Source organism: Sarcophilus harrisii, chromosome 6 (genome assembly GCF_902635505.1).
Source record: "Sarcophilus harrisii chromosome 6, mSarHar1.11, whole genome shotgun sequence".
NCBI classification, from domain to species: domain Eukaryota; kingdom Metazoa; phylum Chordata; class Mammalia; order Dasyuromorphia; family Dasyuridae; genus Sarcophilus; species Sarcophilus harrisii.
Window position 1 is genome coordinate 234892720 of NC_045431.1, and position 27305 is coordinate 234920024.

The window sequence follows — 27305 nt, forward strand, 5'->3', positions numbered from 1 at the left end:
GCCCCGTGGGTCTGTGCCGTGCCCTCGGGGAGCCCCGGCTGGGCGGCGGGGGTAGGAGTCGGCTTTGGCGGGACCAGGCAGGAGCTGAGCTGCGACAGGGGCGCCGTTGCCGCAGCTCTCCCTGTCTGCTGGTGCTTCTTTCCCCCATATCAGGGAGAGGCCCCTCCTTCATTCTGTTTCCTTCCTCCTCCCAGTGCCGGTGGGAAGCGGCTCTGGATGTCCAGCTGCCGGTGGGACCTCATCTCCCTTGGGGGTTTGCCCATTAGAAACCCAGAGGGCCGGAAGGAGACCCCCGTGGAGCAGATGTCTCCAGCAGGCCCCAAAGGGGGCGGAGAAGGCCTCTGGGCCTGCACACCCTCAATAACAACCCTTGCAAAGGCTCCTCCAGGGATGAGAGCTCACCCCCTGCCAATGCAGCCAGCCAGTGCTCCCATGGGAGCACTCCCCACTGAAGGAAGTCTCCACAGCTTCCCCCACTGTCCCTGGCCCTGCCTTCTGGGGTCCAGCAGAGCCAGGATCCTCCCCCTCCGCAGGGGGCAGTTCTCACCCTCCCCATGCCTCCTATTCCTGCTCCAGATCCGTGTCCTGTCCCAGGCTCTCCCGCCCGAGCTGTCTCTGAGAGACCCCCTCCAACTGTGGCTCCCAGAGCCAGGCCGGCCCCAGAGGGTCTCACTGGGCGTTTCCTTATTGTCGGACGCAGTGCTCCTATTAACGCGGTGTTCCTATTAACACAGGGCTCCTATTAACGCGGTGCTCCTATTAACGCAGGGCTCCTATTAATGCCATGCTCCTATTAACACGGTGTTCCTATTAACACAGGGCTCCTATTAACGCGGTGCTCCTATTAACACGGTGCTCCTATTAACACGGTGCCATGTTCCTATTAACACAGGGCTCCTATTAATGCAGGGCTCCTATTAACGCAGTGCTCCTATTAATGCAGGGCTCCCTATGCGGTGCTCCTATTAATGCAGGGCTCCTATTAACGCAGTGTTCCTATTAACACAGGGCTCCTATTAACACAGTGCTCCTATTAATGCCTTTCCTAATCACAGGCTCCCTAATAATGGGGCTCCCTTAACAAGTCTCCTATTAAAGGGCTCCTATTACAGTCTCCCTATTAATCAGGCTCCTAATTAAGTTTCCTATTAACACAGGGCTCCTAATAACACTCTCCTTTAAAACAAAATTTCCCAAAACCCTTCCCTAATTATTCTCCCTATTAAACCCATCTCCTAATAACACAGGGCTCCTAATAATACCATTTCCTTTAACACAGGCTCCCTTTAATGGGCTCCCTATTAACGTGCTCCCTAATATGGGGAGCTCCCTTTTGCAGTCTCTATTAACAAAAATCCTAATAAAAGGGCTCCCTTAAAATTCCCTAATTCCAATCTCCCTAATAACAGAGAGCTCCCTATTAAGCGTCTCCTATTAACACAGTCTCCTAATAACCAGGTTATTAATCCATTTCCTAATAACACAAGCTCCTAATAATCAAGCTCTAATCAGTCTCCTAATAAACAGGAGCTCCTATTAACAATCTCCCTATTAATCAAAAACTCCAATATTTAATACAGTTTCCTATTAAACCCCAAGGGCTCCCTATTAACACAGTGCTCCCTAATAACACGTCTCCCTAATAACAAGGGGCTCCTATTAATGGTCTCCTATTAACGGTGCTCCTAATAACACAGGGCTCCCTAATAATCCATTTCCTATTAACAAGGCTCCCCTATTTCAAGGCTCTATAACACATCTCCCTAAATCAAGGCTCCCTTTAATCGGTCTCCCTATTAACAAACTCCCTATTAATCTTCTCCTAATTTGGTCTCCCTATTAACCCGTCTCCTAATAACATGGGCTCCCTAATACGGTCTCCATAACACAGTGCTCCTAATAACCGGGGCTCCCTAATAATCCATTTCCTATTAACACAGGGCTCCTAATAATCAGGAGGCTCCTTTTGCATGCTCCCTAAACAGGGGCTCCCTATTAATCATCTCCCTATCCATCTCCCTATTAAAGGCTCTAACCGTCAGATCTCCTTACCACACACTTTTTCTTAGCTTGGTACAATTCAGATCCTCTTCTCCCCTTAGGAGAGGTTGTGTATTTATCGCAAGGGCCAGATGCAAGTATCCCGGGTTCCACTGGGTCCAGTATCTTGTGGGCCAGAGAGACAGGACTGGCTGCTTGGGGCAAAGGCCAAGAGGTGGCCTAGGTGATGTAGGTCGGGATTTGGATTCGAATCCTGCCCAGATCATTTATAGAAGCAGGCCATTGGCGGGCGGGCGGGCCCCCCCAGACGGGGGGGGGGTAATTCCCTCTCCCCTGTCCCCGTCCCTGGGAATGTGAGGCAGGGCCTGGGGCACAAGGGGTGCCATTGAGTCTGCCTGCCCTCAAGGGGCTCCAGCAGGGGCTGAGCAGGGGTGCTGGGGGGGAGGGGAGGAGGCCCTGGGAGGGAGGCTGCTGGGAGGAGGCCCTGGAGCCGATGGGGATGGGAGGGAGGGGGAATCTGCCTGCGGGCTGGGCCCGGGCAGCTCCTGGAAGGCACAGCTTTGGCCAAGGGCCAAGCCTTTGTCTCCCAGCCCGGGACTCCCTGGGCTTGGCGCCTGTGCCCCCGGGCCCCATAGGGCAGGTTTATTCAAAGGCTTTATTCATCCTTGGCCGAGGCCCATGGACCCCCCGGCCTAGGTTGGAGGGAGGATAGAGAGAGGGGGCCCCTGGGGGGTCCCAGCTCGGGGCTTCCCCCCTCCCCGCCGGGCCCTGCCTGCCCTGGGGCTTCTGGGGTTCCGCTAGCCCTCCGCCTCCCTGGGGGTCCTGCCCCAGTGGTCCTGGCCCACCTCACTCTGAGGGGGCCCGGGCCCGAGGCCGCAGGTGCTCGTGGGCGGCCACAGAGAGGAAGCTCAGGATGAGGGATGCTTCTGGGCCTGGGTGGCCGTGGGGAGAGGGAGGGGGGCTGGGAGTCGGCTTTGGAGCCCCCTCCTCCCAGTGTGCAAACATGCCCGGAGGCCCCCCCCCCCAGCATCACTGCTGGGCAGAGGGAGGGCAGAGCGGCGGCCCCGCCCCGTCCTTGTGGGCTGGGTTGGGGCCAGAGCCAGCTCCGGGCCCTACATAAGGCTCTTCCTGGGGCCACTGCCCTTGCAGAGGCCAGTCCTCAGTGTGGTGGAGCTCGGCCGCCATGGGAGCCAGCAGCTGGGGGCGTGCCCTGCTCCTCTGGGCCCTTCTCCTGCTCGCCTCCTCCTCCAGGCAGCAGCAGCAGCAGCCAGGTAGGGCCCGGCCCCCGGGGCATCTCCTACCTCCTGGGGGACCCTCGTCCTCTTCTCCTGTCCCCTCTGTGGGGGTCCGGGCCCGGCGACTCCTCAGCAGCAGGAGGGCAGCTGTCCCTCCCCCCACAACCCCCAGAGGCGCCGGGGACCCCCAAGCCCGGGCTCCCTCTCAGCCGGCATTTCTGGGCAGGAGCAGGAAGGCCGGACCTTTGGGCCCCTCCCTCCCCCCTCCTCCAAAGCCTTCTGCCCCCACAAAGTGTCCCCAGCCCCCCAGGGCTCTGCCCAGGACCCCCATCAGAGTCCAGCTGCCTGGGCCCGGCTCCTCAGGGCTCTGCTCTGTCCCCCCCGGGGCTCTGCCAGGACCCCCATCAGAGTCCATGCCTCCCGGGGCTCTGCTCTGAGCTGCCGGTCCCAGGGTCACCCCGAAGCCCAGTCTCTGTTCCAGTTTTCTCCCCTCTGAACGAGGCCTTCTGGGACACCGGCCCTGGCACAGTGGGGAGGGACGGCCCGCCCCCGAGTTTCAGGGCCTGGGGGACTGAGCCCAGGGCTATGGGGGGACATGCTGAGGTCTCCGACCCAGGGGCTCTTGCTGTGATTTCCAGTAGGTCAGAATGCTGGGTCTTCCCCCTCACGGCCCCCACTTTGTGCCCACAGCATCCCTCGGGGACTGGCTGAGGGGGATCGGTTCTGGTCCTGACTCTGCCTCCTCCTGGGTCAGAGTGGTCCCAACTCTGGCCCCTCCCTGCCGTGGGGGCTGAGCCCCGTGTCTCTCCCAGGCCCCGGGAAGGTCCGGTCCCCCACAGGACACGGGCCTTGTCAGGAAGGGGGTGAGCCAGAGCCAATGGGATGGAAGGGGAAAGGGGGGGGGCGGCTCCCAAGCCAGGAAGACAGATTCTCGGTGAGAGAAGACCAGGGGCAGGAGCAGGGATGGAGTAGCATGGGGGGGGGGAGAAACTGCGGGTTCAGTCCCAGTCTGGGTAGGTAGTGAGCTCTCTGTCCCCAGAACCCCAAAATAGAGGCTAGAAGGCCACTTGTCAGGGATGTAGAGTAAGACCTGGCTTCGAATCCCACTCACATTTGGGGGCCTGCCACACCGTGACTCAGTTTCCTTATCTGAAAATGCCATGTTGCACTGGATCACCTCTGCTCTGGCTTCTAAGGCCTCCCCACTGGCCCTCTTGGCGCTTCTGGGATCCTGGCTGGCCGGGCACCCTGTGGGACAAGGGAGCAGACTCTGTACCCCCAGAGAGCAGGTCCCAAACTCCCGGGAGCAGGTCTCAAACCCCCGGGAGCAGGCCCCGAGATCTCAGGGAGCAGGTTTAGTGCTAGAGGCCCACGGCTCGGTCCGTGCTCCACCAAAGCAGGAAAGGCTGGGAGCCTCTGGTCAGCGCAGGCTCTTGGTGATGCTTCAGAGGAGGCAAAGGGTGGGATCATTCATTAAGCAACTACTGAGCGCCAGGCACAGGGCTGAGCACTCTACAAGTGGCATCTCGTCTGATCTCCCTCTAAGGAAGGACTTTAGAACCTAGAACCCGGGATGTCAGGGCTGGGAGGGTCCTTAGGACCTAGAACATGGGGGCAGGTTTGTCCAAGGGCAGCCTCGTGGCAGCCTCGGAGGGCCAGCCCGGCTCCGGGGTCTCTGGGCCCGTTTCTCCCAGGCCCAGTGACTCAGGCTCTAGGTTTTACTGCAGTTTTCCTTCTCTGGCTAATGCCCTGGGATGGACAGGCCGGGCTTACCCGAGCAGCTCCCACCCAAGGTGGAGGGTGGGGGGACGAGCCGGCCGTCCCTGCTCGCGGCCCCTCCATTTGGGCGGGTGTGTCCGGAATGAGTTCTGGCCCCGATGTCTCCGCCCGAGCCGCTCCGGTGCCTCCATCCAGGCCGGGGGTCCCGGGACGGTGTCTGGGAGCTCAGGGCAAGACCAGACCTGGGAGTCCTGCTGCTTGGGGCATGGGCGCCTGGGCCAAGCCAGCCCGCCGGCCCCCCCTGAAGGCAGGCCCCCTTTCTCTTTGGGCTGCAGAGCATGACACCCCCCGAGTCCTGTACGACCTCCCCGGCTCCCTGCAGCAGCAGGACGGTGAGTGCCGGGGTCCGGGGCAGGGTCAGGGAGGTGGTGGGGGACAGTGGGGGGCAGGGGTGTAAGGGCAGGTACCCAGGGTCAGGGATGCCCGGCAGGTACCCAGGGGCCCGGGTGCCTGGCAGGACCCTGGGGCAGGGGTGTGCAGGCAGGTGCCCGGGGCAGGGGTGTGAGGGCAAGTGCCCGGGGCAGGGGTGGCCAGCAGGAGCCCGGGGCCGTGGCTCCCTGGCAGACGGGGCTCTCTCTCCCCAGCCTTCTCCGGCAGCCCGCTTCGAGTCGCCAGGCCAGTGATGACCACCATCTCGCCCGTAAAGAGTGAGTGGGCCCCAGGTCGGGGGGCGCTGAGGGGGTAGGTTGGTCATGGACATGGCGGGGCTCAGGACGGCCCCACACCTGGAGGCTAGGCCCCCAAAGTTGCCATCCTACTTCCTCCAATGGCCTCCTGCCCTTTGGGTTCCCAGGATGCACCGGGGAGGGGCAGTGGGGCCAGGAGGGAGAGCGTGGCCCAGGGTCAGAGGCCTGGAAGCCCAGCTCTGCCTGCAAGCAGTGGAGGCCCCCCCTCCCGAGCAGGCCCCCATGTAAGGGGGTCCCCAAGAGGAGGCGCGAGGGCTGCCTGTTCCCGGGAGGGAGGCGGGGCTGGGGGCGGAGCCTCACGGTCTGCGTGGCCCCCCCCAGCCTACAGCCCCTCCCACAACGGCCAAGTCTGCAGCACCTGGGGGGACTTCCACTACAAGACCTTCGATGGCGACATCTTCCACTTCCCTGGCCTCTGCAACTACGTCTTCTCCTCCCACTGCAAGTCGCCCTATGAGGACTTCAACGTCCAGATCCGGCGCTCCCCGGGGCCCAACGCCACCACGGCCGTGAGCCGCGTCACCCTCAAGCTGGAGGGGACCGTGCTGGAGATGAGCCTGGGCGCCATCCTGGTCAACGGCAAACCGTGAGTGCGGCCTGGTGTGGGGCGCCGTCCCCTGGAGACACCCCCAGGAGAGCAGGCCCCGTCTCTGAGACACCCCCAGGAGAGCAGGCCCTGTCTCTGAGACACCCCAAAAGGAGCAGGCCCTGTCCTAGCCACCCCCAAAAAAGAGCAGGCCCCATCTCTGAGACACCCCAAAAGGAGCAGGCCCCGTCTCTGAGACACCCCCAGGAGAGCAGGCCCTGTCTCTGAGACACCCCAAAAGGAGCAGGCCCCGTCTCTGACACCCCCAGGAGAGCAGGCCCTGTCTCTGAGACACCCAAAAAAGAGCAGGCCCCGTCTCTGAGACACCCCCAGGAGAGCAGGCCCCGTCTCTGAGACACCCCAAAAGGAGCAGGCCCCGTCCTAGACACCCCCAAAAAAGAGCAGGCCCCATCTCTGAGACACCTCCAGGAGAGCAGGCCCCGTCCTAGACACTCCCAAAAAAGAGCAGGCCCCATCTCTGAGACACCCCAAAAGGAGCAGGCCCTGTCTCTGAGACACCCCCAGGAGAGCAGGCCCCATCCTAGACACCCCCAAAAAGGAGCAGGCCCCGTCTCTGAGACACCCCCAGGAGAGCAGGCCCTGTCTCTGAGACACCCAAAAAAGAGCAGGCCCCGTCTTTGAGACACCCCCAGGAGAGCAGGCCCCGTCCTAGACACCCCCAAAAAGGAGCAGGCCCCGTCTCTGAGACACCCCCAGGAGAGCAGGCCCTGTCTCTGAGACACCCAAAAAAGAGCAGGCCCCGTCTCTGAGACACCCCCAGGAGAGCTGGCTCCATCCCCACCTGGAAACCCCTCCCCTCCTCAGGCTCTGCTCAGACCAGACGGCCCCTAGTGCCCCTTCCCCTCTCTCAGCCTCGGTTTCCCCATTTGTAAAGCAGGCAGGTTGAGCGGGCTGCTCTCCCTGCCCCTACTCCCTGACAAGGGCTCTCTTGCAGGGCCCAGCTCCCCTTCAGCCAGGCGGGCATCCTGATCGAGAAGAGCAGCACTTATGTGAGGGTTGTGGCCAAGCTGGGCCTGGTGTTCCTGTGGAACCAAGATGACGGGATCCTGGTAAGGGCCCCCTGCCCCTGGCTGCCGGGGCTGCTGATCCCGGTGCTCCTTGGGGGCTCCTCTGGTCCGTGCCCACCCACATTGTGGAGGAGCCTCCTGTGGGCATGGGGAGGGGAGGGAGGAGCTGGAAGGCCCAGGGAGGGGGGGAGGGTCTGCACCCAGTGCCTGTGCTCCCTCTTGCCCTGGGGGACAGACGCCCGGGGATGGGGAGGGTGCTTGGGGAGCGAGGCCCCGGCCCCCGGGGCTCAGAGATGTCGCTCTCCTGTGTCCAGAGCCCTGGAGAGCACCTCTGGGGGGTGCGGTTTGGAGGCTGATAAAGGCTGGACTGGAGCTGGAGGATTTTGTGGGTACTCTATCCCGGGCTGGAAGGTTTGGGTCCAGACCCCCTGAGGAAGTTACCCCAGCTTCTCCCTGGCTCCTCCCAAAGGGGCCCAGCCGGCCTCCGGCTCCCTCCTCGGGGAGCACCGGTTTCTGCCCCTGGCTCGCAGGGCACCCAGGTCCTTAGCTCTGCCCGCATCCTCTTTGTTGTAGCTGGAACTGGACGCCAAGTATGCCAACCAGACTTGTGGCCTCTGCGGAGACTTTAACGGCGTCCCCACCTATAACGAGTTCTTCTCCAACAGTGAGCAGCCTCTGGGGCCTCCAGCCTCTGGGGGGCATCCGGGGGGGCTTGGAAGGAGGGAGGACCCTTCTCCTCCTACACATGGGGGGGGGCAGGCCCTCCTCTGTGCATGTGAGCGAGTTCCTGCCTGAGAAATGGGCAGGTCCGAGCCAGGGCCCAGACATGCAGGGCGGCTGGGGAACCGCCCGGGGCTGGGGAACCTCCCGGGGCTGGGGAACCTCCCGTGGCCGAGGAACCTCCCGTGGTTGGGGAACCTCCCGTGGCCGGGGAACTTCCCGTGGTTGGGGAACCTCCCATGGTTGGGGAACCTCCCGTGGCTGGGGAACCTCCCGGGACCAGGGAACTTCCCGTGGTTGGGGAACCTCCCATGGTTGGGGAACCTCCCGTGGCCGGGGAACCTCCCGGGACCAGGGAACTTCCCGTGGTTGGGGAACCTCCCGTGGTTGGGGAACCTCCCGTGGCTGAGGAACCTCCTGGAGCCAGGGAACCTCCCGTGGTTGGGGAACCTCCCAGGCTGGGGAACGGCTGCTTGGCCAGGGCCCCGGTAGTGGTCAGGAACGCTTGTGGGAGCCGAGGCTGAGCTTCGCCTGCTTCCCGCAGACGTCAGGCTGACCGCGGCCCAGTTTGGGAACATGCAGAAGCTGGACGGGCCCACGGAGCAGTGCCAGGACCCCCTGCCGGCCGCCCCGCACAACTGCATGGACCCCTTTGTAAGCAGCGGCCCTCCCCTATCCAGGGGGGGAGGGGGGCGGCCGCGGGAGGAGGGGAACGGGGCAGCGGGGGCACAAAACGACGGCTCTGCTGGGCTCTCCCCAGGACATCTGCGAGACCGTCCTCCGCAGCGCCCCCTTCTTCGCCTGCCACGCCCTGGTGGACGTGGGCAGCTACGTGGAGGCTTGCCGCCAGGACGCGTGCGGCTGCGACGAGGGCCAGAGGGCCGCCTGCATCTGCGGCACCGTGGCCGAGTACTCCCGGCAGTGCGCTCACGCCGGGGGGCTGCCCGCCGACTGGAGGGCCCCCGAGCTGTGCCGTGAGTAGCTCTCCCCGGGCCCGGAGCCCTCCGCCCACCTCGGGGCCCCCGGGACCTCGGCCGGGGATTCGGCTGACAACCCGCTCCCTTCCCCTCTCGTTCCAGCCAAGACCTGCCCCGGGAACATGCAGTACCGAGAGTGTGGCTCCCCCTGCGTGGACACGTGCTCCAACCACGAGCAGTCTCCGCTCTGTGAAGAGCACTGTGTGGACGGCTGCTTCTGCCCCCCAGGTGAGGCCCCCACACCTCCCCCTCCCTCTGCCCCCTCCCTCGGTCCCCTCCCTCTGTTCCCCTCCCTCTGCCTCCCTCCCTCTGCCCCCCCCCTCTGTCCCCCTCCCTCTGCCTCCCTCCCTCTGTCCCCTCCCTCTGCCCCCTCCCTCTGCCCCCCTCCCCCTCTCCCGAGGACCTCCTTGTCCTGCAACCAACAAAGAACGGGGGTGCTCCCCCTGCCGTGGCCACAGCCGCGCCGGGGAGGGGTTTGGGGCACAGGACGGGGGCCTGTTCTCAGGCAATTCTGCCCTGACAAGATCGTGGTCTGTCCTGAAAGTATCGAGTCCGATCCAGGGCTAGCCACCGATCCCTTCCCAATGTTCTGGCAGCTGCTCGGGCAGCTTTTGCTCAGAGCTCTCCGGGGTGGGGGGGGCTCCGTCTCCTGAGGGGGGTCCCTCGTCTGCTGGAACAGACACGGAAAGGGAGGGAGACCCAGACTGCAAAGAGAGAGGAGACAGAGAGAGACAGAGACAGGGAGCGGAGGGAGAGACAGAGAGAAAGGAGGGAGAAAAAACAGAGACAGAGACGGGGGGTGGGGTGGGGGGAGGACAGAGAGACAGCAGAGATGGGGTGGGGGGGGAGACAGAGAGCACTGGATGTCATGGTCACCTACCACCTGCTCCTCCCTGGGTCAGCGGTCCTACAGACTGATCCCAAGGGCGTCTGGGAGGCAGGGCCGGCTCCCTCCCCTGCCGCCTTCGGGAAGGAGCCGGGTGGGCCAGGGCAGGGAGGGTGGTGACAGAGGTGGGCCAGGGGCTGTCCCCGAGACGCCCCCTTCTGGGCGCAAAGGGTCTCCAGGCGGTGGCTCTCGCTTCCTCAGGAACGGTCTTCGACGACATCAGCGGCCAAGGCTGTGTCCCGGTGAATCGGTGCTTCTGTACGTACAAAGGACAGCCCTATGCCCCCGGAGCCTTCTACTCCACCGAATGCACTAACTGGTGAGTGGGGAGGGTCCCACGCAGTAGCAGCCACGGAATCTAGCGGGTCTGGAGCTGCAGGTTCAGATCCTGCCCAGCCCTGGGCAGATCCATGACCGGGACAAGCCCCTCCACCTTCCAGCCTCTCCTTAGGGGCCCCGGGCAGGTTTAGTCTGGCTCCAGGGAAGGGCCGTGAACCCAGTGACCCCAGAGCCAAGTTTGAACCCCAGCTTCCAAATCCGTGCCCTTTTGGCCCTGTTTCACTTCTGCTTCCTCAACTGTAAGATAAGGACAATGGACGCTTCCCTGTGGCCCTGGAGAGCCCTGGCTGAACCATAGGGGTCCCCTGCTCACGGTCCACGTGACCCCAGAACTGCTGGCGGACTCTCCAGGGCTGGGGTCTCTGGTCTCTCGTGGGGAGCTGGCCCTGCTGCCTCCCCTCGGGCTGTGCGGGGCCCTGAAAGTCTCCTTGTCCCTGCAGCACCTGTTCTGGGGGCCAGTGGAGCTGCCAGGATCTCCCCTGCCCCGGCACCTGCTCTGTGACTGGCGGCTCCCACTTCTCTACCTTCGATGAGAAGCATTACACAGTCCACGGGGACTGCAACTATGTCCTGGTCAAGGTAAAGGCTCCAGGGGCAGCTACAGAGAGGGGGCTCAGGGGGGATGGGGGAGGGCCAGGGGTCAGCCCTGGCTCTGGAGCTAGTTGTGGCTAACCTGGGAGCAAGGAAGAGAGAGCGGGGAGGGCTCAGAAAGCTAAGCTCTCCTGGCTGCAGGAATCCCTTCATCCCTCTGGGATGCTGGCAGAATCGGCCTCTAGGGCTGTCTCACATCCCGGGCCTCCGGAAGGACGGCCAGTCTGTCAAAACAGCCATTGACACTGAGTCGGGGGAGTAGCCAAAAGGCTGAGTGGGAGTCGGGCCCCCCAAAGATCCGAACAAGCTCCAGCCTGGGCTGAATCTAGGAAGGTGAAATTCAGGCAGAGGAAAAGCAAAGTTTGACACTTGGGTCCAAGTATTCAACTTCACAAGCCCAAGATGGGGGGGGGTTACTTCTCTGAAGAATCTTTGGGGGAGAAGTGGCTTCCTCAGAGCTTCACCCACACCCAAGGGGGACAACCTGGAAGGAAGTGCTCCCCAACACATGGGAAGCTCCCGCTGCTCCCTGCCCCCACCTCTGTGGAGTGTTTCTTTGGAGGGCAGGCAAGCTTCCTTGAGCCCATGGGTTATTCCCGAGAAGCCCCTTCTTTCCTGAAGCCTCATCCCTAAACAAGTAGAGGTTCACGTTGCCTAAGGTGTAAGAGTCGGGCTCCAGAGGTCCCTGGGAGGGTTTCTGCCCAGCGAGCTCATGAAGCGGTGCTAATTTGGGCCAGGAGCTCCCCTGGGGCTGGGCTGGGTCCTGAAGCTGAGAAGTGGGAGGCAGCCAGGGGCTGGAGAGAGGCTGCCCAGGGCCTGCGTCCAGAGGGGGTCTTTCCACTCTGCAGCCCTGTGACGACAAGGCCTTCACCGTGCTGACGGAGCTCCGCAAGTGTGGGCTGACTGACAGCGAGACCTGCCTCAAGAGTGTTTCCCTCAGCATTGGGCAGACGGTAAGTGCGCCCTGCGCCAAGAGGGGGCCCAATGAGGAGGGGGCGCTCCCGCTCTGGAGACAAGGGGCTCCACAAGGAAGAGGGCACTCCCACTCTGCAGGAGACAAGGGGGCCCAATGAGGAGGGGGAAGCTCCCCCACTCTGGAGACAAGGAGGTCCAATGAGGAGGAGGGCGCTCCTGCTCTGGAGAAGTGGGATCCCCAAGCCTGGTCTCCCGGACGAGGGGCTGGGCCCTGGGCATCTTGAACATTTGTTCCTCCAGCCTCCATGGTTTCAGTGATTGCCCCAAGGTGACTCCTGCCATGATCAGTTTAATCAATCATCTCCAGCATTGATTAAGCACGTTCCCCTTGCCGAGCAACGTGCTGGGAGGCTAAGCGGCAGGTCTCTGGAGAGAGAGCTCTTGGGGTTTGGGGAGCTTCCCGTCTGAAGGGTTGCATCCAGAACCCCATGGAATGGGCAACCTCCAGACCTGGCCACCCCTCACCACCTTCCTGCTCTCCAGGTGATTGTGGTCAAGTCCACAGGGGAGGTGTTTGTGAACCGGATTTACACTCAGCTGCCAGTCTCAGCAGGTGAGCGAAGCTTCCTTCTCGGCCCTGTTCTGGCAGCTTCTCAGGAGACCAGGGCCAGAACTGTCCTGGCAGAGAGGGGCGTGGGGTGGGGTGAGGAGCTCCTCCTGCCCCACGCCAACCCCGTTCTTTGTCCACAGGAAACGCGACCCTCTTCAGACCTTCCTCCTCCTTCATCATCGCTCAGACCAACCTGGGCCTCCAGCTGACCATCCAGCTCAGCCCCATCATGCAAGTCTTTGTGAGACTGGAGCCGTCCCTGCAGGGGCTGACCTGCGGTAGGTGGGGGAGCCCTTCCCCTAGTCCTTCCCGGCGGGTGGCAGACGGGTGGTCACGTGCTCACGGCCCTCCCGCCTCCCCCAGGTCTCTGTGGAAATTTCAACAACGTTCAGGCCGACGACTTCAGGACCATGAGCGGGGTGGTGGAAGGCACGGCCGCTGCCTTTGTCAACACCTACAAGACACAGGCTGACTGTCCCAACGTCAAGAATCACTTTGAGGACCCGTGCACGCTCAGTGTGGAGAATGGTGAGTGGGCTGTGTAGGATGGGGGTGGGGCAAGCCTGCTTTGCCCGATAGGCAGGTCCCCAGAGTGAGACCTCAGGTCCAAGCCCCTCCTCACTACCTGTCTAAAAGAGGAGGTCACCGAGGGAGTCCAGAGGTAAGGAACTTGCTGAGGGTCACACAGAGACTCGGTGGATGGAAGAAAGGAGTCTCCTGAGAGCCCATGGTAGGGGCAGAATGGAGGGATTCTCAGCAGGCACAAGCTGCCCAAGAGACCTCTGGGGTGGATCCTGGGATCCTGGGGCACAGAATCCTTGGAGGCTTGCAAGGTCCCAACAAGAAGTTCCCTGTCATTTTTGTTTGCAGAGAAGTATGCCCAGCATTGGTGTGGCCTGCTCACCGACCGGCAAGGACCCTTTGCCCTGTGTCACGCAGTGGTCAGCCCGGCCCTTTACCATCGGGTAACTATCTGCCAATCATTAATGGGCAGAGCCAAGTGATTGATGCTCTCACAGGCTTCAGAGGAAAGAGAGGAAGACAGGGAGAGAGGGCAGGGCAGATAAGAACAGCCAGAAGCCCCATCAGAGCTTCTCAACATCCCCAGAATAGCCTGGAGGGCACCGGTCCTTCCATCCTCCTAGAACAGGAGAGGACATAGCAAACATGCCATATTCCACACCAGAAGTAGGAAGATCTGTCCAAGGTCCTAATAAGGATTCCAGTGACCAAGGATTTAAAATGAGGCTCCCATTGGATCAGATGACAATGACACAGGGACCAAGCAGGTTTCTGACGACAACACACAACTGATCTGTCTACCATAATGTGTGATCCTGAATGTCAATTCTGTGCGGAAGGGATCTCGCCAAACCAGGGCTTATGTCTCTCCTCTGGGATCAAATTGTTAGGTCTAAAGAGACATTCAGGGAATTCCTGGTCCTCCTCTCCCCAGTCCTGGTTTTGACGCTGATTCTGGTCCTGGTCCTGGTCCTGCTTCTGGCCCTAGCTCTGACCCTGTCCCTGGTCCTGATCCTGGCCCTTGCTCTGACTCTCTCCCTGGTCCTGATCCTGGCCATGGCCCTGGTCCTAACCCTGATTCTGGTCCTGGTCCTGGTCCTGATCCTGGCCCCAGCTCTGATCCTGACCTTGGTCCTGATCTTGGCCCTAGCTCTGACCCTGTCCCTGGTCTTGATCCTGGCCCTGGCCCTGGCCCTGGCCCTAACCCTGATTCTGATTCTAGTCCTGGTCCTGGTCCTGATCCTGGCTCTGACCCTGGTCCTAATTCTGGCCCTACCTCTGACCTTGTTCCTGGTCCTGATCCTGGCCCTGGCCTTGGCCCTAACCCTGATTCTGGTCTTGGCACTGACCCTGATCCTAATCTTGGTCCTGTCCCTGGCCTTGGTCTTAGTCCTGACCCTGGCTCTGAGCCTGGCACTGGAGCACTTTTATAGCCACCCGGTTTGGAATCACACTGAACAATTAAAGGGAAAAGTATCCTTAGTGGTGACTAAGGAAGTAGGAAGTACCCTTCCCTTGTCCATCAAACCTCTAAATGAATTACTTATGCCTGGAGTCCTGGAAGTTAGCCTCAGGTCTCTGGGAGTTTGGGTGGGGAGACCTGGGTCCGGGGGATCCCTGGGACCACTGAGGGCCTTTTCTGCTCCCCAGAACTGCATGTTTGACACTTGCAACTGTGAGAAGAGCGAGGACTGTCTGTGTGCGGCGCTATCCTCCTATGTGCAAGCCTGTGCTGCCCAGGGAGTGCTTCTGAGCGGCTGGAGGACCGGGGTCTGCAGTAAGGAGCAGTGGGACTTGACTTAGGCAGCACAGAGAGGAAACAATGGAGGGGAGGGAGATAATCCTATGGTGCAGATGCTGTTACTATTCCCAATTTATAGTTGAGGAAACAGGTATACAGAGGTGAAGTGTCTTGTCCAAAGTGACACAGCTACTTGTGTCTGAGGCTGAATGTGGATTCAGGTCCTCCTGACTCTGGGTCCAGTGCTCTCTCCCCTGGACCAGCTTCCAGCATGGCAGGAGGGAGGGGAGTTAGTCTCCCAGACCATCTGCATGATCCTAGGAGCTTTGGGGGAGCAGCCCACTGCCCACATTCTGACTGCTTCTGGGGCCTCCCTTGTCTGCAGCCAAGTCCATGTCATGCCCCAAGTCCCTGATGTACCACTACCACATCACCACGTGCCAGCCCACCTGCCGCTCGCTCAGTGAGCCCGATGTCACCTGCGGTATCAAGTTCGTCCCCGTGGATGGCTGCGCCTGCCAGGAAGGCACCTTCATGGATGACACTGGCAAATGTGTGCCTTTGGCCAGCTGCCCATGCTACTACCAGGGGTCTGCTCTTCCAAATGGAGAGTCTGTGCATGACAATGGGGTCATCTGGTAAGGAGCCTGCCCCTGCTCTGCCCCTGCCCCCGCCCCCGCTCCTCCCCCCTCCAGGCCCTGCCCCTACCCCTGCTCCCTCCAGGCCCTGCAGTATGAAGAGCAAGGCCCCAGATGAGCCTTAGCTGGTTTCTTCCTTTCCAGCACCTGTACCCAGGGCAGACTGAACTGCATTGGAGGCCAGGTCCCGAAGCCAGGTAAGCCCCTCTACTGCCCAGTACCACACTCTGGCTGCTGAGGGCCCCATCTCAGCTCTCTGATTGGGTGGTCAGGCTACCAGCCTGGATAGAGAGCCCAGGAGGGCATGCCCACACAGGAAGCACCCCGGGACCCGGGGCCCAGATTGACAGAGGAGCATAGACCTTGAGCTGAAAGGGGCCCCGGAGACCACCAAGGGCCATTCCCTGGTACACCCCATGTACAGAGGGGTACAATGGTCCAGTGGGACAGGGGCTTGGCTAAGGTCTTGTAGCTTCTCAGTGATGGAGCTTTCTCCCCGTGGCTTGGTGACCGTTGGGTGTCTGTCCCCTTTCTTTGTCTCAGTCTGTCTGCCCGTGCACAAGCTAAGGCAAGGTCGCTGCACCATGAGCACAGAGCATTGTGCCTTACAACAGCCTGGCTTCAGCCCCAGCCCTGCCCCCAGCCCACAGGGATGAATTCTACAGGTGGGGGCTCCCAGGGCTGCTCACGGCTTCCCTTCCCCTTCCCTTCCAGTCTGCACCGCCCCCATGGTCTACTTTGACTGCAGAAATGCCTCAGCAGGAGCGACCGGAGCGGAGTGTCAGAAAAGCTGCCACACTCTGGACATGGCCTGTGTGAGTGTCCCCTGAAGCTCTGGCACTCTCTTTTCTTGGGGAGCTCCCAGCCCTCCATGCTTAGTCCAGGAAGGAGCCCTACGCCGCCCATCCTACTGCACCAGCACCATGTCCACCTAGATGAGTGAGGGTGTCAATGCCCTTGCACATGGGCTCACAGGTGCCTTCACACATCCTATCACCTGCCTGCTCATATGGCCAGTCCCTCTCCTCCCTCCCTCCGGGACGGGCCTTGTGTACTTCATCATGGGCAGTGCCCATGAACAAGTGGGGCAGGTGGACACCTGGTCCGTCTCTCTCCATTCCCTCTCCATCCCTGCTGCTGGCCACTTCCCCACCCTTTGCCATCCAGGACATCCAGAGAGCCTCTGAGCAGGACAGAAGCCACAGCCTATTTGCAGAGCTCACAGAGTGCCCGTTGCTTTAAGGCTGCTCAGCATGTGCAGGGAGGGGAAATCTGTGAGATTTAGAGCCCAGGACTTCCTGAAAGTCTTTACTGAAGGGTCTTTTCAAGACCTTCTTGTTCCCATCTCCAGCTTACACTGCTCGCAGCTGTCTGTCTGAACAGTATAGTGCTGGTGGTCAAATAGGCAATCTGTGTGTCTGTCAGTGTGTCTCGGTCTGCCTGCCGGCCTGTCTGCCCACCTCTGTGTCTCTCTGCCGGTCTGCCTGGCAATCTATCTGCCTTTCTGCCTGCCTGATGTCTGTCTGCCTGTCTGTCAGTTTATCTGCCTGTCTGCCTGCCTCTCTGTCAACCTGTCTGCCTGTCAGTCTATCTGCCTGTTGGTCTGCTCTTTCAGCTTGTCTGCCTGTCTCTCTGTCAGCCTCTCTGTCAGCCTTTCTGTCTGTCTGCCTGCCTGTCAGTCTATCTGCCTGATGGTCTGCTGTCAGCCGGTCTGCCCGACTGTCTGTCATCCTGTCTGTGTGCCTACCAACACCTCCTGTCAGACTTTTGACACCTTCTTCCGCCCACAACAGTATAACAGCCAGTGTGTCTCCGGTTGCGTGTGCCCGGATGGGTTGGTGTCTGACGGAGAAGGAGGCTGCATCCACAAGGATCAGTGCCCTTGTGTCCACAACGAGGCTAACTACCAGCCGGGCGAGACCATTCAGGTGGAGTGCAATACCTGGTAGGTGCCCGCGGCTGCACAGAGCTTCGTTCTCCTCCTCTGCAGGAGGCGGCTTTCTTCACTGAAGCAGTTGGGGAAGGCCTTCTGGGCGGCCTTCTGGGCAGGGAGCCTCAGTCAGATCTCCAAACTCACATCTCCCAGGACTTGCTGGCACCCCTCTGCTCTTTGGAGGCTTTTCCTGCTGACCCCTAGGGGGCAGAAGGCAGCTCTCTGCCAGCTGTGACACTGCCCCAGGAAAGAGGCCAGCCGTGGCCGCCTGCAGCCCAGGAGGATGGAGGTCCAGGCCTGGTCTCCACCCTTTGCCTGGGGCTTCCTCCCCCTGCTTCCTGCCTGGCCCACCCACACGGGCCTGACATCCCTTCTTTCTTTCTCCCCTCAGCACCTGCAAGAATCGAATGTGGGAGTGTACAAAGGAGCCCTGCCTGGGCACATGTGCGGTGTACGGGGATGGCCACTACATCACCTTTGATGGCCAGCGCTATAGCTTCAGTGGGAATTGCGAGTATACGCTGGTCCAGGTAAACGGGGGGGTTGCTGTGCTGGCCACGTCTTCCTCCCTCTCTCGGGACATCCACAGATCCCCTCTCTCTGGAGTCCCTCCCTGCTGGGGGAGCTGAGCCCAAGGGAGACTGGCCACTCCTACTAGTGAGGTTGAGGGTGGGGAGCTGCCTGGGGTCCTGACATCCTTCCCGACTCTAACCTCCCGCCTCCCGCCTCCCTAAATGCCTCCGACTCCTAACTCCTGACTCCTGCCTCCCGCCTCCCGACTCTATCAACAATGGGCCGTGGCTCGTTCAGGCTTGTCCCCAGGCTGGTGCAGTGGGGGAAGGTAGAGAGCCACAGACCATTCTGAAAGTGGCCGGGGACGCCGTCGGTCCTGGAGGGTTTTGGGAAGAAGCCCAGAGCACACCCTGAGATTCTGGGGAAGGCAATCATAGCCCAGCCCTCGGAGCTCTCCACAGATGACCTGGGACAGGAGCGCTGTCCGTGGTGCTGGGGTGGGGAAGGTGGGCCTCCTCCCCTGAGTCCTCACTTGAGCTTTTCCCTGGGCAGGACCACTGTGGGAAGAATAGCAGCGGCAAGGGGACTTTCCGAGTCATCACTGAGAACATCCCCTGTGGGACCACAGGCACCACGTGCTCCAAGGCCATCAAGATCTTCTTGGGGGTAGGTCTTTAACTGGGAAAGAAGCTGCCCAAAGAGAGTGTGGGACAAGGGCTGGGGCTGGGGCCAGCCTTGACTGGACACGATTTCCCAGCCAAGCAAGGAGGAGAGGGGGGCACAGGACTCCCTGGGAGGCCTGGTCCTGTCCCTGTGCTCTGGAGGAGGTCGCCATTAGGTGCTGTCCCCAGTGCCCTTGTGGGTCCGGGCCCAGGCACTGAGCAGCCTTTGCCCTTTTAAATCCAGAGCTATGAGCTAAAACTCAGTGAAGGGAAGGTGGAAGCAATGGAGAAGGAGGGTGCCAAGGGGGAGCCGCCTTACAGCATCCGTCAGATGGGCATCTACCTGATTGTCGACACTAACGCTGGGCTGGTCCTGCTGTGGGACAAGAAGACCAGCATCTTTATTCAACTCAGCCAAGACTTCAAGGTACCATGGCTGAGAAGCCAGACCTGCGACCCTGTGAATGCAGGCAGCCCTGGAGGGGCTCCAGGGGGGCCCCGCTTGCTGCGAAATCAGGGCCTGTGTGTGGGTGTGCCGTGTGTGTGTGCTCGGGTAACATCATGCACAAATGTTCATGTGCACGGGTGTGCGGTGGGTGTGCACTGTGTATGCTGAAGGGTGCATTGTGTGAGTGCAAGTGCTCCCATCTGTTTCTGCATGGGGGTGTCTGTGCACTGTGCACACTTAAGGGTGCAGTGTGTGTGTGTGTGTGTGTGTGTGTGTGCAATGTGTGTGTACTCAGGTAACATTGTGCACAAACGTTCATGTGCATGGTGTGCACGTGGGTGTGCATTGTGCACACTTAGAGGTGCATTGTGTGTGGGGGGTGTGCATAGGAATGCATGAGTGCTTACGTGGCATGCACTGTATGTGCAAGGGCTCCCATCTGGGTGTGCATCGCAGGGTGTTTGCACACATGCATGTGCCCGTTCTTGTGTTTGTCGATAAGAGGCTAAGTTCAGGGCAGGGATCCTGGAGTGCTTATGTGGCCGGGCCTTGGAGCCACAAGGAGATGAGGAAGGCGGGGCCCCTGGCCGCAGGAGCCAATGTCCCACAGAGGAGCAATGTGCTAGGCTGACTGTGGGGACGGGGGAGAGGGGGCAGGCGCTTGCCCAGGTTAGCCCAGGTTAGCAAGGATGCACAAAGCACTTTCCTTCCAGCCCCCTGACATAGAAAGGGGGATCCTCGTTTGGCAGATGAAGAAAAGGAAGTTTTCCCTCCATGTCAGTGGTGGGGTGTCTTCCCCCCACCGGAAAGAAGGCTCTTCCTGGGACCACAGCACTGGAGGCCATTGAGGACCAATAGGCTGGAAAAGAGGAGAATGGGTCCTCCAGGCAAAAGGAGTGAGGTGGCCAGCAGGGGGAAGTTGGAAAGGGACTCATCCTTCCACAGGATGAGGGCCAGCCTCTGCAGGATGAGTAGCCAGGGCTGTCTGGGCTGGGCTGGGCCTTGTGCTTCCTCTGCCTCCCTGATCTCATCCTTCTCTCTGGGCAGGGCAAGGTCTGCGGGCTCTGCGGGAACTATGACGGCAACACCGTCAACGACTTCACCACCAGGAGCCTGTCGGTGGTGGGCGACGTGTGGGAGTTCGGCAACAGCTGGAAGCTCTCCCCCACCTGCCCAGACACCGTTCCCGTCAGGGACCCCTGCACCGCCAACCCTTACCGCAAAGCCTGGGCCCAGAAGCAGTGCAGCATCATCAACAGCGCCGTCTTCTCAGCCTGCCACCCCCACGTAAGGCAGACCCCGACGTGAGGCAGACCCCCTTGTAGGGCAGACCCTCACGTAAGGCAGAGGGGCTTCCTCACATGCATAGTTCTGTCCCAAGCGGGGCAGCCGCTTGCCTCCCCACTGAACTGGCTGCTCCCCTGAGTGTCCCTGGCACTTGAGTGTTCACGAGAGCCTCGTTCTCTTCCGGGGCAGGATGCGACGTCTCTATTGGACAAAAAACCTGAATCAGTCTTGGGGTCACTCTGACTTCACCCCAAAATCTTCCACTTGTAAAGAGAAGGCGGGGCAACGCCCTCCCCGGCTCTGGGAGTGACCCGTGTCCTGCTGGGGATGGAGGAACCCAGACGCCGCCTTGTCTTCCCTAGGTCGAACCCACGAAGTACTACGAGGCTTGCGTGTCGGATGCCTGCGCCTGCGACACGGGGGGAGACTGCGAGTGCTTCTGCACGGCCGTGGCCGCCTACGCCCAAGCCTGCAACGAGATCAGCATCTGCGTCTCCTGGAGGACCCCCAGCATCTGTCGTGAGTCCCCGAGCCCCCGGGAGAGCGGCCGGCCAAGTCTGGCCTCCAGATTTAACCCTCCAGTTCATCTCCGGGGACACGGCAAGGGCGGAGACACCGGGGGTTCCCTCGGGGACCGGGGCCCCACCACAACAGCTCTGCCAGGGCTGGGCTACACCGTGGGGCCCAGCGAGACCCGGCAGAAAGGGCCGCCCCTGGCCCCCTGGTTCCTTCCCTCCCAAACCCGGGACTGTGCTCCCCTCTCCACTCTCTGCTTCCCCATCCTGCCCGCGCCACCTTGGGCTTCCGTCCGGGCGGCTCTGGAGTTCTCCCCAAGGCCGGGGACAGAGTGGGAGGGTCGGTGGCGAGCTGCTCTCTCCGCTGCCTTGTCACACGCATAGGCTCCCTTTGAGCAATCCGACCCTTTTATGTGTTTAATTATTAATAAATTGATTGATTGTTTTATGATAATTTTTCCCCTTTTAGCTCTGTTCTGCGACTACTACAATCCCAATGGCTCCTGTGAGTGGCACTACCAGCCCTGCGGTGCCCCCTGCATGAAGACCTGCCACAATCCAAGTGGGAAGTGCTCCCATAACGTCCGAGGACTGGAAGGTAAAACGGCCGAGCTTTAGCCCAGCCCCCAAGGGACGCCAGGGTGCCTGGCCACGCTCACATCATGGCCTGACGTCATTTTCTGCCCCAAAGCACAAGAGATGCCTTGGCTGAGATCACAAGATGAGGGAAGGAGAGGGGGTGGGGAGGAGGGAGGGGGGAGAGAAGGAGGAGAGGAGGTGGGGAGGAGGGAGGGGGGAGAGAAGGAGAAGGAGAGAGGGTGGAGAGGAGGGAGGAGAGAAGGAGAAGGAGAGGGGATGGGGAGGAGGAAGCGCCCGGCAGCCCCCTGGCAGGTTTCTGTTTTGCCCCGACTCAGAGCTCCACTGCCACCCAAGTTCTAGACAGTAGCTTTCACACAGTCCCTGGGCAGGATTCAGGACCTAAGTCCTGTGGAAAGCATAGTCACCTGGCCACCCTCTCTGGCCAGAGGCGAAGCTGGAGAAGAGCTGGTGGGTCCCCCACAATCTGAGAGCGAATCCTCTCCCTGCAGGCTGCTACCCCAAGTGCCCTCCAGAGGCGCCCATCTTCGATGAGGATAAGATGGAGTGTGTCCAGAGCTGTGCTCCCTGCTATATCCGAGGAAGATACTACCCGCCAGGCTCCCCGGTGCCCTCGGACGAGAACTGCCACTCATGGTAAGAGCCTCTCACTCAGGGTGGCAAGTGAATGGCATCTGCCCCTCCCGATTCTGCCGTGATGGAGACTGGAACCCTCCAGGCCTAACAGCTGTCCCATCCCCACTGGGACTCGCTCCCCGCAGCCTTAATGGCTGCCAGATGTGTCCTTGGGCAAGAACTCTCCAGAGGCAAACGTGTCCCTCAGAAGGGAAGGGCTGGTCTGGAGCCTTTGCCCGGAAAGGAGAGCGGGGGGGGGGCTCATTTATCGGTGGCGTGGGGGTCCCCTCCCCAGAGACGTTTCTGCGGCAGAGGGGCCGGGCGATTGTTCCTGCAGAGCTCGGCCCCTTGTTTCTCTGGCTCAGTGGCCGGCGTCCTGTTTCTGTCCTTGGCAAAGCCAAGCCCTGTCTGAGGCTGAGGTGGGGATGGGGGCTGGAGCAAGGGAAGGAGATACTTTCATAAAAACCGAAGCAAATGGAAAGCAGAGCCGGTGAGGGAGATGGTCGGCCTGGCCCATAAGTCAGAAGCCACCAGGAGATAGCGCGGGGCCAGTGGCCTCCGGCTCCCCTTCCCACTCTCCTCCTCTCTCTTCTCAGCTCATGCACCGAGGCAGGCATCAAGTGCACTTATGACTCAAAGGGTAAGAGATGGGCTAGTTTTTGAGGGCGTGTCCCTGGCTCGGGGCTGGCTGAGGGTAAAGCCAGATGTTGACGAAGTCTTCCTCTCTTCTGCTTGCTAGCATGTGTCTGCACGTACGAAGGGAGGAGTTTCCACCCTGGGGAGATCATTTACCACACCACAGATGGCACCGGGGGCTGCATTACTGCCACCTGCAGCGCCAATGGCACTATAGTGGGCAAGGTGTACGACTGTGACCTCACCACCACAGCCCCCTCAACTACCTTTTCCTTCTCTCACACCACATTAGGTAAGACCACGGCCAAGTCTAGTCAATCTGTAAGCATTCGTTAAGGGGCGTGCTACGAGTACAGAGAAAGGAAATTCTTTGCTCCCAAGGAACTTCCCAAGGCACAGAGTGATTTCAGGCGGGGGCGGGGGAAGCCCCTCTGAGTCTTAGGCTACAGGGAAAATACCTGACTCTCTCAAGGTTCCAGTATTCTCGTGGAATCTGAGTTATTCGGTGCCTTATGCGCTTGGAAGTTTTAGCAGCCTGGGTCCCCCTGATGTCCCCTTCTCCACTGTCCACTTCCCACACTGTACGGCCTTGGGACCAGACATCTAAGATGATCCCGGCCAGAGACAAAACAGGTCAGGTACTGGTGCTTCCTTAGAGTTCCAGCCTCACGCAAACAGGCTTCATTTTTCTGTACAGCTAATGCCGTCTTATGCATGTTTTAAAATCCTAGGTCGTCATTCTACATGTCAAGGACACAAAACTACATTAGTCCCACCTGTGACAGAATACGTCACGACTCCCTTGCCTATGACAGGCCCAACTGTAACCTGGGGGTACACAAAATCATTCGCTGTTCCCACCACACACACTGGTGTTACAAAAATGGTTTTCAGGGAAAGTATCAGTACACCTAGCACAAAATCGGAAGCCACGGAGTGTGTTAAAGAGGTTTGCACTTGGTCTCCTTGGCTGGATGTCAGCCACCCGGGAACAGGGGCCAACAGTGGCGATTTTGATACCTTGGAGAACATCAGAGCAGAGGGCTATCGAGTTTGCAGCTCTCCAAGAGGGGTAGAATGCAGGGCTGCCGAGTTCCCCGCTGTGCCGTGGCAGGAGCTCAACCAAACCGTGGAGTGTAGCACAACACAGGGACTGATCTGTCACAACAAGGATCAGGCATCTGGAAAATGTGAAAACTACCAGATCAGAATTTTATGCTGCGCTTCTCAGCCATGTGAGCCCAGCACTGTCAGGGCTCCCACAACAGAACCACACTCCCAAAGCACAGTCACTCCTGCCATATCGACGTCAAGCCCATCCACGACACCAGAACCAGGGAGTCACTCGACCAAAACCACAGCCTCTCCGACAACAACAAAGGAAAATGAGACAAGAGAAAGTCACTCTTCTTCCCCAAAGACATCCGAAAACAGCAGTCACTCTCCTAAGGTGACATCATCGAAAGTGAGAAGAGTGTCAGTGACAAACCCATGCCTTCAAGAAATCTGTGAATGGACAGCCTGGATAGATGGGAGTTATCCTAGCCCAGATATAAACGGGGGAGATTTTGACACCTTTAAAAATTTAAGATCAGAAGGATATCAGTTTTGTGATGTCCCTACAGAAGTGGAGTGTAGAGCTAAAAGCTTCCCGAACATACCTTTGAAAGAGCTGGAGCAGAATGTGACTTGTAGCAAGACAGAAGGGCTGGTGTGTCTGAACAAAGATCAGCTCCCACCCATATGCTACAACTATGAGATCCGGATAAAGTGCTGTTGGAAGGAAAATGTCTGTGGTCCAAAAGTAGAGACCACATCAAGGGCATACACTACACAGACACCAAAATCACATGGAGTGACCAAAATAACCACAGGACAGAAGCCCACAGTGAAAGCAACCTGTCAGCCACAGTGCTCATGGACCAAGTGGTTTGATGTGGACTTCCCATCATCTGCACCCAGTGGTGGAGATGAGGAAACCTACAACAACATCATGGCAAGAGGGGAGAAAATCTGCCACAAGCCTGAATACATCACAGAGCTTGAATGTCGTGCAGAGTCTCACCCTAAGATTAGCATTAATGAGACAGGTCAGGTGGTCGAGTGTAACCCTGACTATGGGCTCATCTGCAGGAACCAAGATCAGAAGGGGAAATTCAAAATGTGTCTTAACTATGAGATCCGTGTCCTCTGTTGTGAACCCATGGACAACTGTCCCGTTACATCTCCAACCACTCCCATGACCACATCGGTCACTACAAAGCCAAGTCCCGAGACAACTTCCCATTCTGTGCCCACCACAACCACTTCACCTCCAACTTCACCCCAAACTCCAACGACCTCGGTTACAACATCTCCAACGACTCCCACGACCACATCGGTCACTACAAAGCCAAGTCCCGAGACAACTTCTCATTCTGTGCCCACCACAACCACTTCACCTCCAACTTCACCCCAAACTCCAACGACCTCGGTTACAACATCTCCAACAACTCCCACGACCACATCGGTCACTACAAAGCCAAGTCCCGAGACAACTTCCCATTCTGTGCCCACCACAACCACCTCACCTCCAACTTCACCCCAAACTCCAACGACCTCGGTTACAACATCTCCAACGACTCCCACGACCACATCGGTCACTACAAAGCCAAGTCCCGAGACAACTTCCCATTCTGTGCCCACCACAACCACCTCACCTTCAACTTCACCCCAAACTCCAACGACCTCGGTTACAACATCTCCAACGACTCCCACGACCACATCGGTCACTACAAAGCCAAGTCCCGAGACAACTTCCCATTCTGTGCCCACCACAACCATCTCACCTCCAACTTCACCCCAAACTCCAACGACTTCAGGTACGACATCTCCAACGACTCCCACGACCACATCGGTCACTACAAAGCCAAGTCCTGAGACAACTTCCCATTCTGTGCCCACCACAACCACTTCACCTCCAACTTCACCCCAAACTCCAACGACTTCGGTTTCCACAACACCAACCAAACCCTAGCCATCCACCACCACCTACCCAGCTGGAGCCAAGTGTTGGGAAAGGGGATGGGACTTCCCATCATTCCCAGGGTGGAATTAAACTTATAATAACTTTCAGAGGAGGGGAAAATTCAAAAGCGCTATTCACGGTTTATTTCGGACAAAATCCCCATTTAACATTGGAAAATAGGAAAGTGGTAGGTGTAACCCGCTATGGCATTGCAAAATCAGGACGAAGGGAAATTCAAAATGTGTTTCAATTATGAGATCCGTGTCCTCTGCTGTGAACCCAAGATAAACTGTTCTACCACCACTGCTACAACTCCAACTATTCCCACAACTATATTTGTTACCACAAAGTCAAGTCCTGGAAACCCTCCTTTCTGCCCACCACAACTTTACCTTCATCTTCCCCAAACCCAACGACCTAGTTTCCCATTTAACCACCCTCGCCCATCAGTCACTAAAAGCCAAGTCCAAGGCCTTCCCATTCTTGCCCACCAAACCCCCCATCCAGCCACTAAACTCAACAACTTCGGCAAACAATCCTAGCACATCCACCTATCCACCTACCTACAGCTGTGAGCTACGGTGCTCGTGGACCAAGTGGGTTTGATGTGGACTTCCATCATCTGGACCCAATGGTGGAGATGAGGAAACCTACAACAAATCATGGCAAGAGAGAGAAATCTGCCACAAGCCTGAATACATCACAGAGCTTGAATGTCGTTCAGAGTCTCACCCTGAGATTAGCATTAATGAGACAGGTCAGGTGGTCGAGTGTAACCCTGACTATGGGCTCATCTGCAGGAACCAAGATCAGAAGGGGAAATTCAAGATGTGTTTCAACTATGAGATCCGTGTCCTCTGCTGTGAACCCATAAACTGTCCCATCACCACCACTACATCTCCAACCACTCCGACCACATCGGTCACTACAAAGCCGTCCCAAGCAACCCATTCTGTGCCCACCACACCAACTCAACTCCAGCTTCACCCCAAACTCCAACAACTTCGGTTTCCACAACACCAACAATCCCTAGCACATCCACCTATCCACCTACCTACAGCTGTGAGCTACAGTGCTCGTGGACCAAGTGGTTTGATGTGGACTTCCCATCATCTGGACCCAATGGTGGAGATGAGGAAACCTACAACAACATCATGGCAAGAGGAGAAAATCTGCCACAAGCCTGAATACATCACAGAGCTTGAATGTCGTTCAGAGTCTCACCCTAGATTAGCATTAATGAGACAGGTCAGGTGGTCGAGTGTAACCCTGACTATGGGCTCATCTGCAGGAACCAAGATCAGAAGGGGAAATTCAAGATGTGTTTCAACTATGAGATCCGTGTCCTCTGCTGTGAACCCATAAACTGTCCCATCACCACCACTACATCTCCAACCACTCCCATGACCACATCGGTCACTACAAAGCCAAGTCCCGAGACAACTTCCCATTCTGTGCCCACCACAACCACCTCAACTCCATCTTCACCCCAAACTCCAACGACCTCAGTTACTACATCTCCAACCACCCCAGCTCATCAGTCACTACAAAGCCAAGTCCCAAGCAACTTCCCATTCTGTGCCCACCACAACCACCTCAACTCCATCTTCACCCAAACTCCAACACCGACTTCGTTTCTCAACAACCAACCACCAACTCCTAGCACATCCACCACCGCCCTATCCCAGCTGTGAGCCACAGTGTTCGTGGACTATGGTTTGATGTGGACTTCCACATCATCTGACCCAATGGTGGAGATGAGGAAACCTACAACAACATCATGGCAAGAGGAAAATCTGCCACAAGCCTGAATACATCTACAGAGCTTGAATGTCGTT

General features: G+C 59.0%; 1 protein-coding gene across 1 annotated transcript in view; it reads left to right on the top strand.

Annotated features, from left to right (window-relative positions):
- Window positions 1–5781: 5781 nt before the first annotated feature.
- The window catches only part of MUC5AC (mucin 5AC, oligomeric mucus/gel-forming), a 36835-nt gene continuing 15311 nt past the window's right edge, over window positions 5782–27305 (top strand). The window contains 32 exon segments of the mRNA XM_031943590.1: window positions 5782–6287; window positions 7243–7357; window positions 7889–7979; window positions 8580–8689; window positions 8796–9009; window positions 9115–9240; window positions 10100–10217; window positions 10678–10816; window positions 11677–11781; window positions 12287–12356; window positions 12494–12631; window positions 12717–12881; window positions 13224–13318; window positions 14526–14652; window positions 15002–15254; window positions 15399–15451; window positions 15969–16069; window positions 17048–17199; window positions 17579–17717; window positions 18253–18366; window positions 18607–18789; window positions 19858–20097; window positions 20460–20616; window positions 21082–21210; window positions 21701–21845; window positions 22421–22464; window positions 22564–22752; window positions 23246–24988; window positions 26015–26430; window positions 26433–26632; window positions 26634–26692; window positions 26695–27157. Coding sequence (XP_031799450.1) covers window positions 5782–6287; window positions 7243–7357; window positions 7889–7979; window positions 8580–8689; window positions 8796–9009; window positions 9115–9240; window positions 10100–10217; window positions 10678–10816; window positions 11677–11781; window positions 12287–12356; window positions 12494–12631; window positions 12717–12881; window positions 13224–13318; window positions 14526–14652; window positions 15002–15254; window positions 15399–15451; window positions 15969–16069; window positions 17048–17199; window positions 17579–17717; window positions 18253–18366; window positions 18607–18789; window positions 19858–20097; window positions 20460–20616; window positions 21082–21210; window positions 21701–21845; window positions 22421–22464; window positions 22564–22752; window positions 23246–24988; window positions 26015–26430; window positions 26433–26632; window positions 26634–26692; window positions 26695–27157 — 6899 coding nt within the window.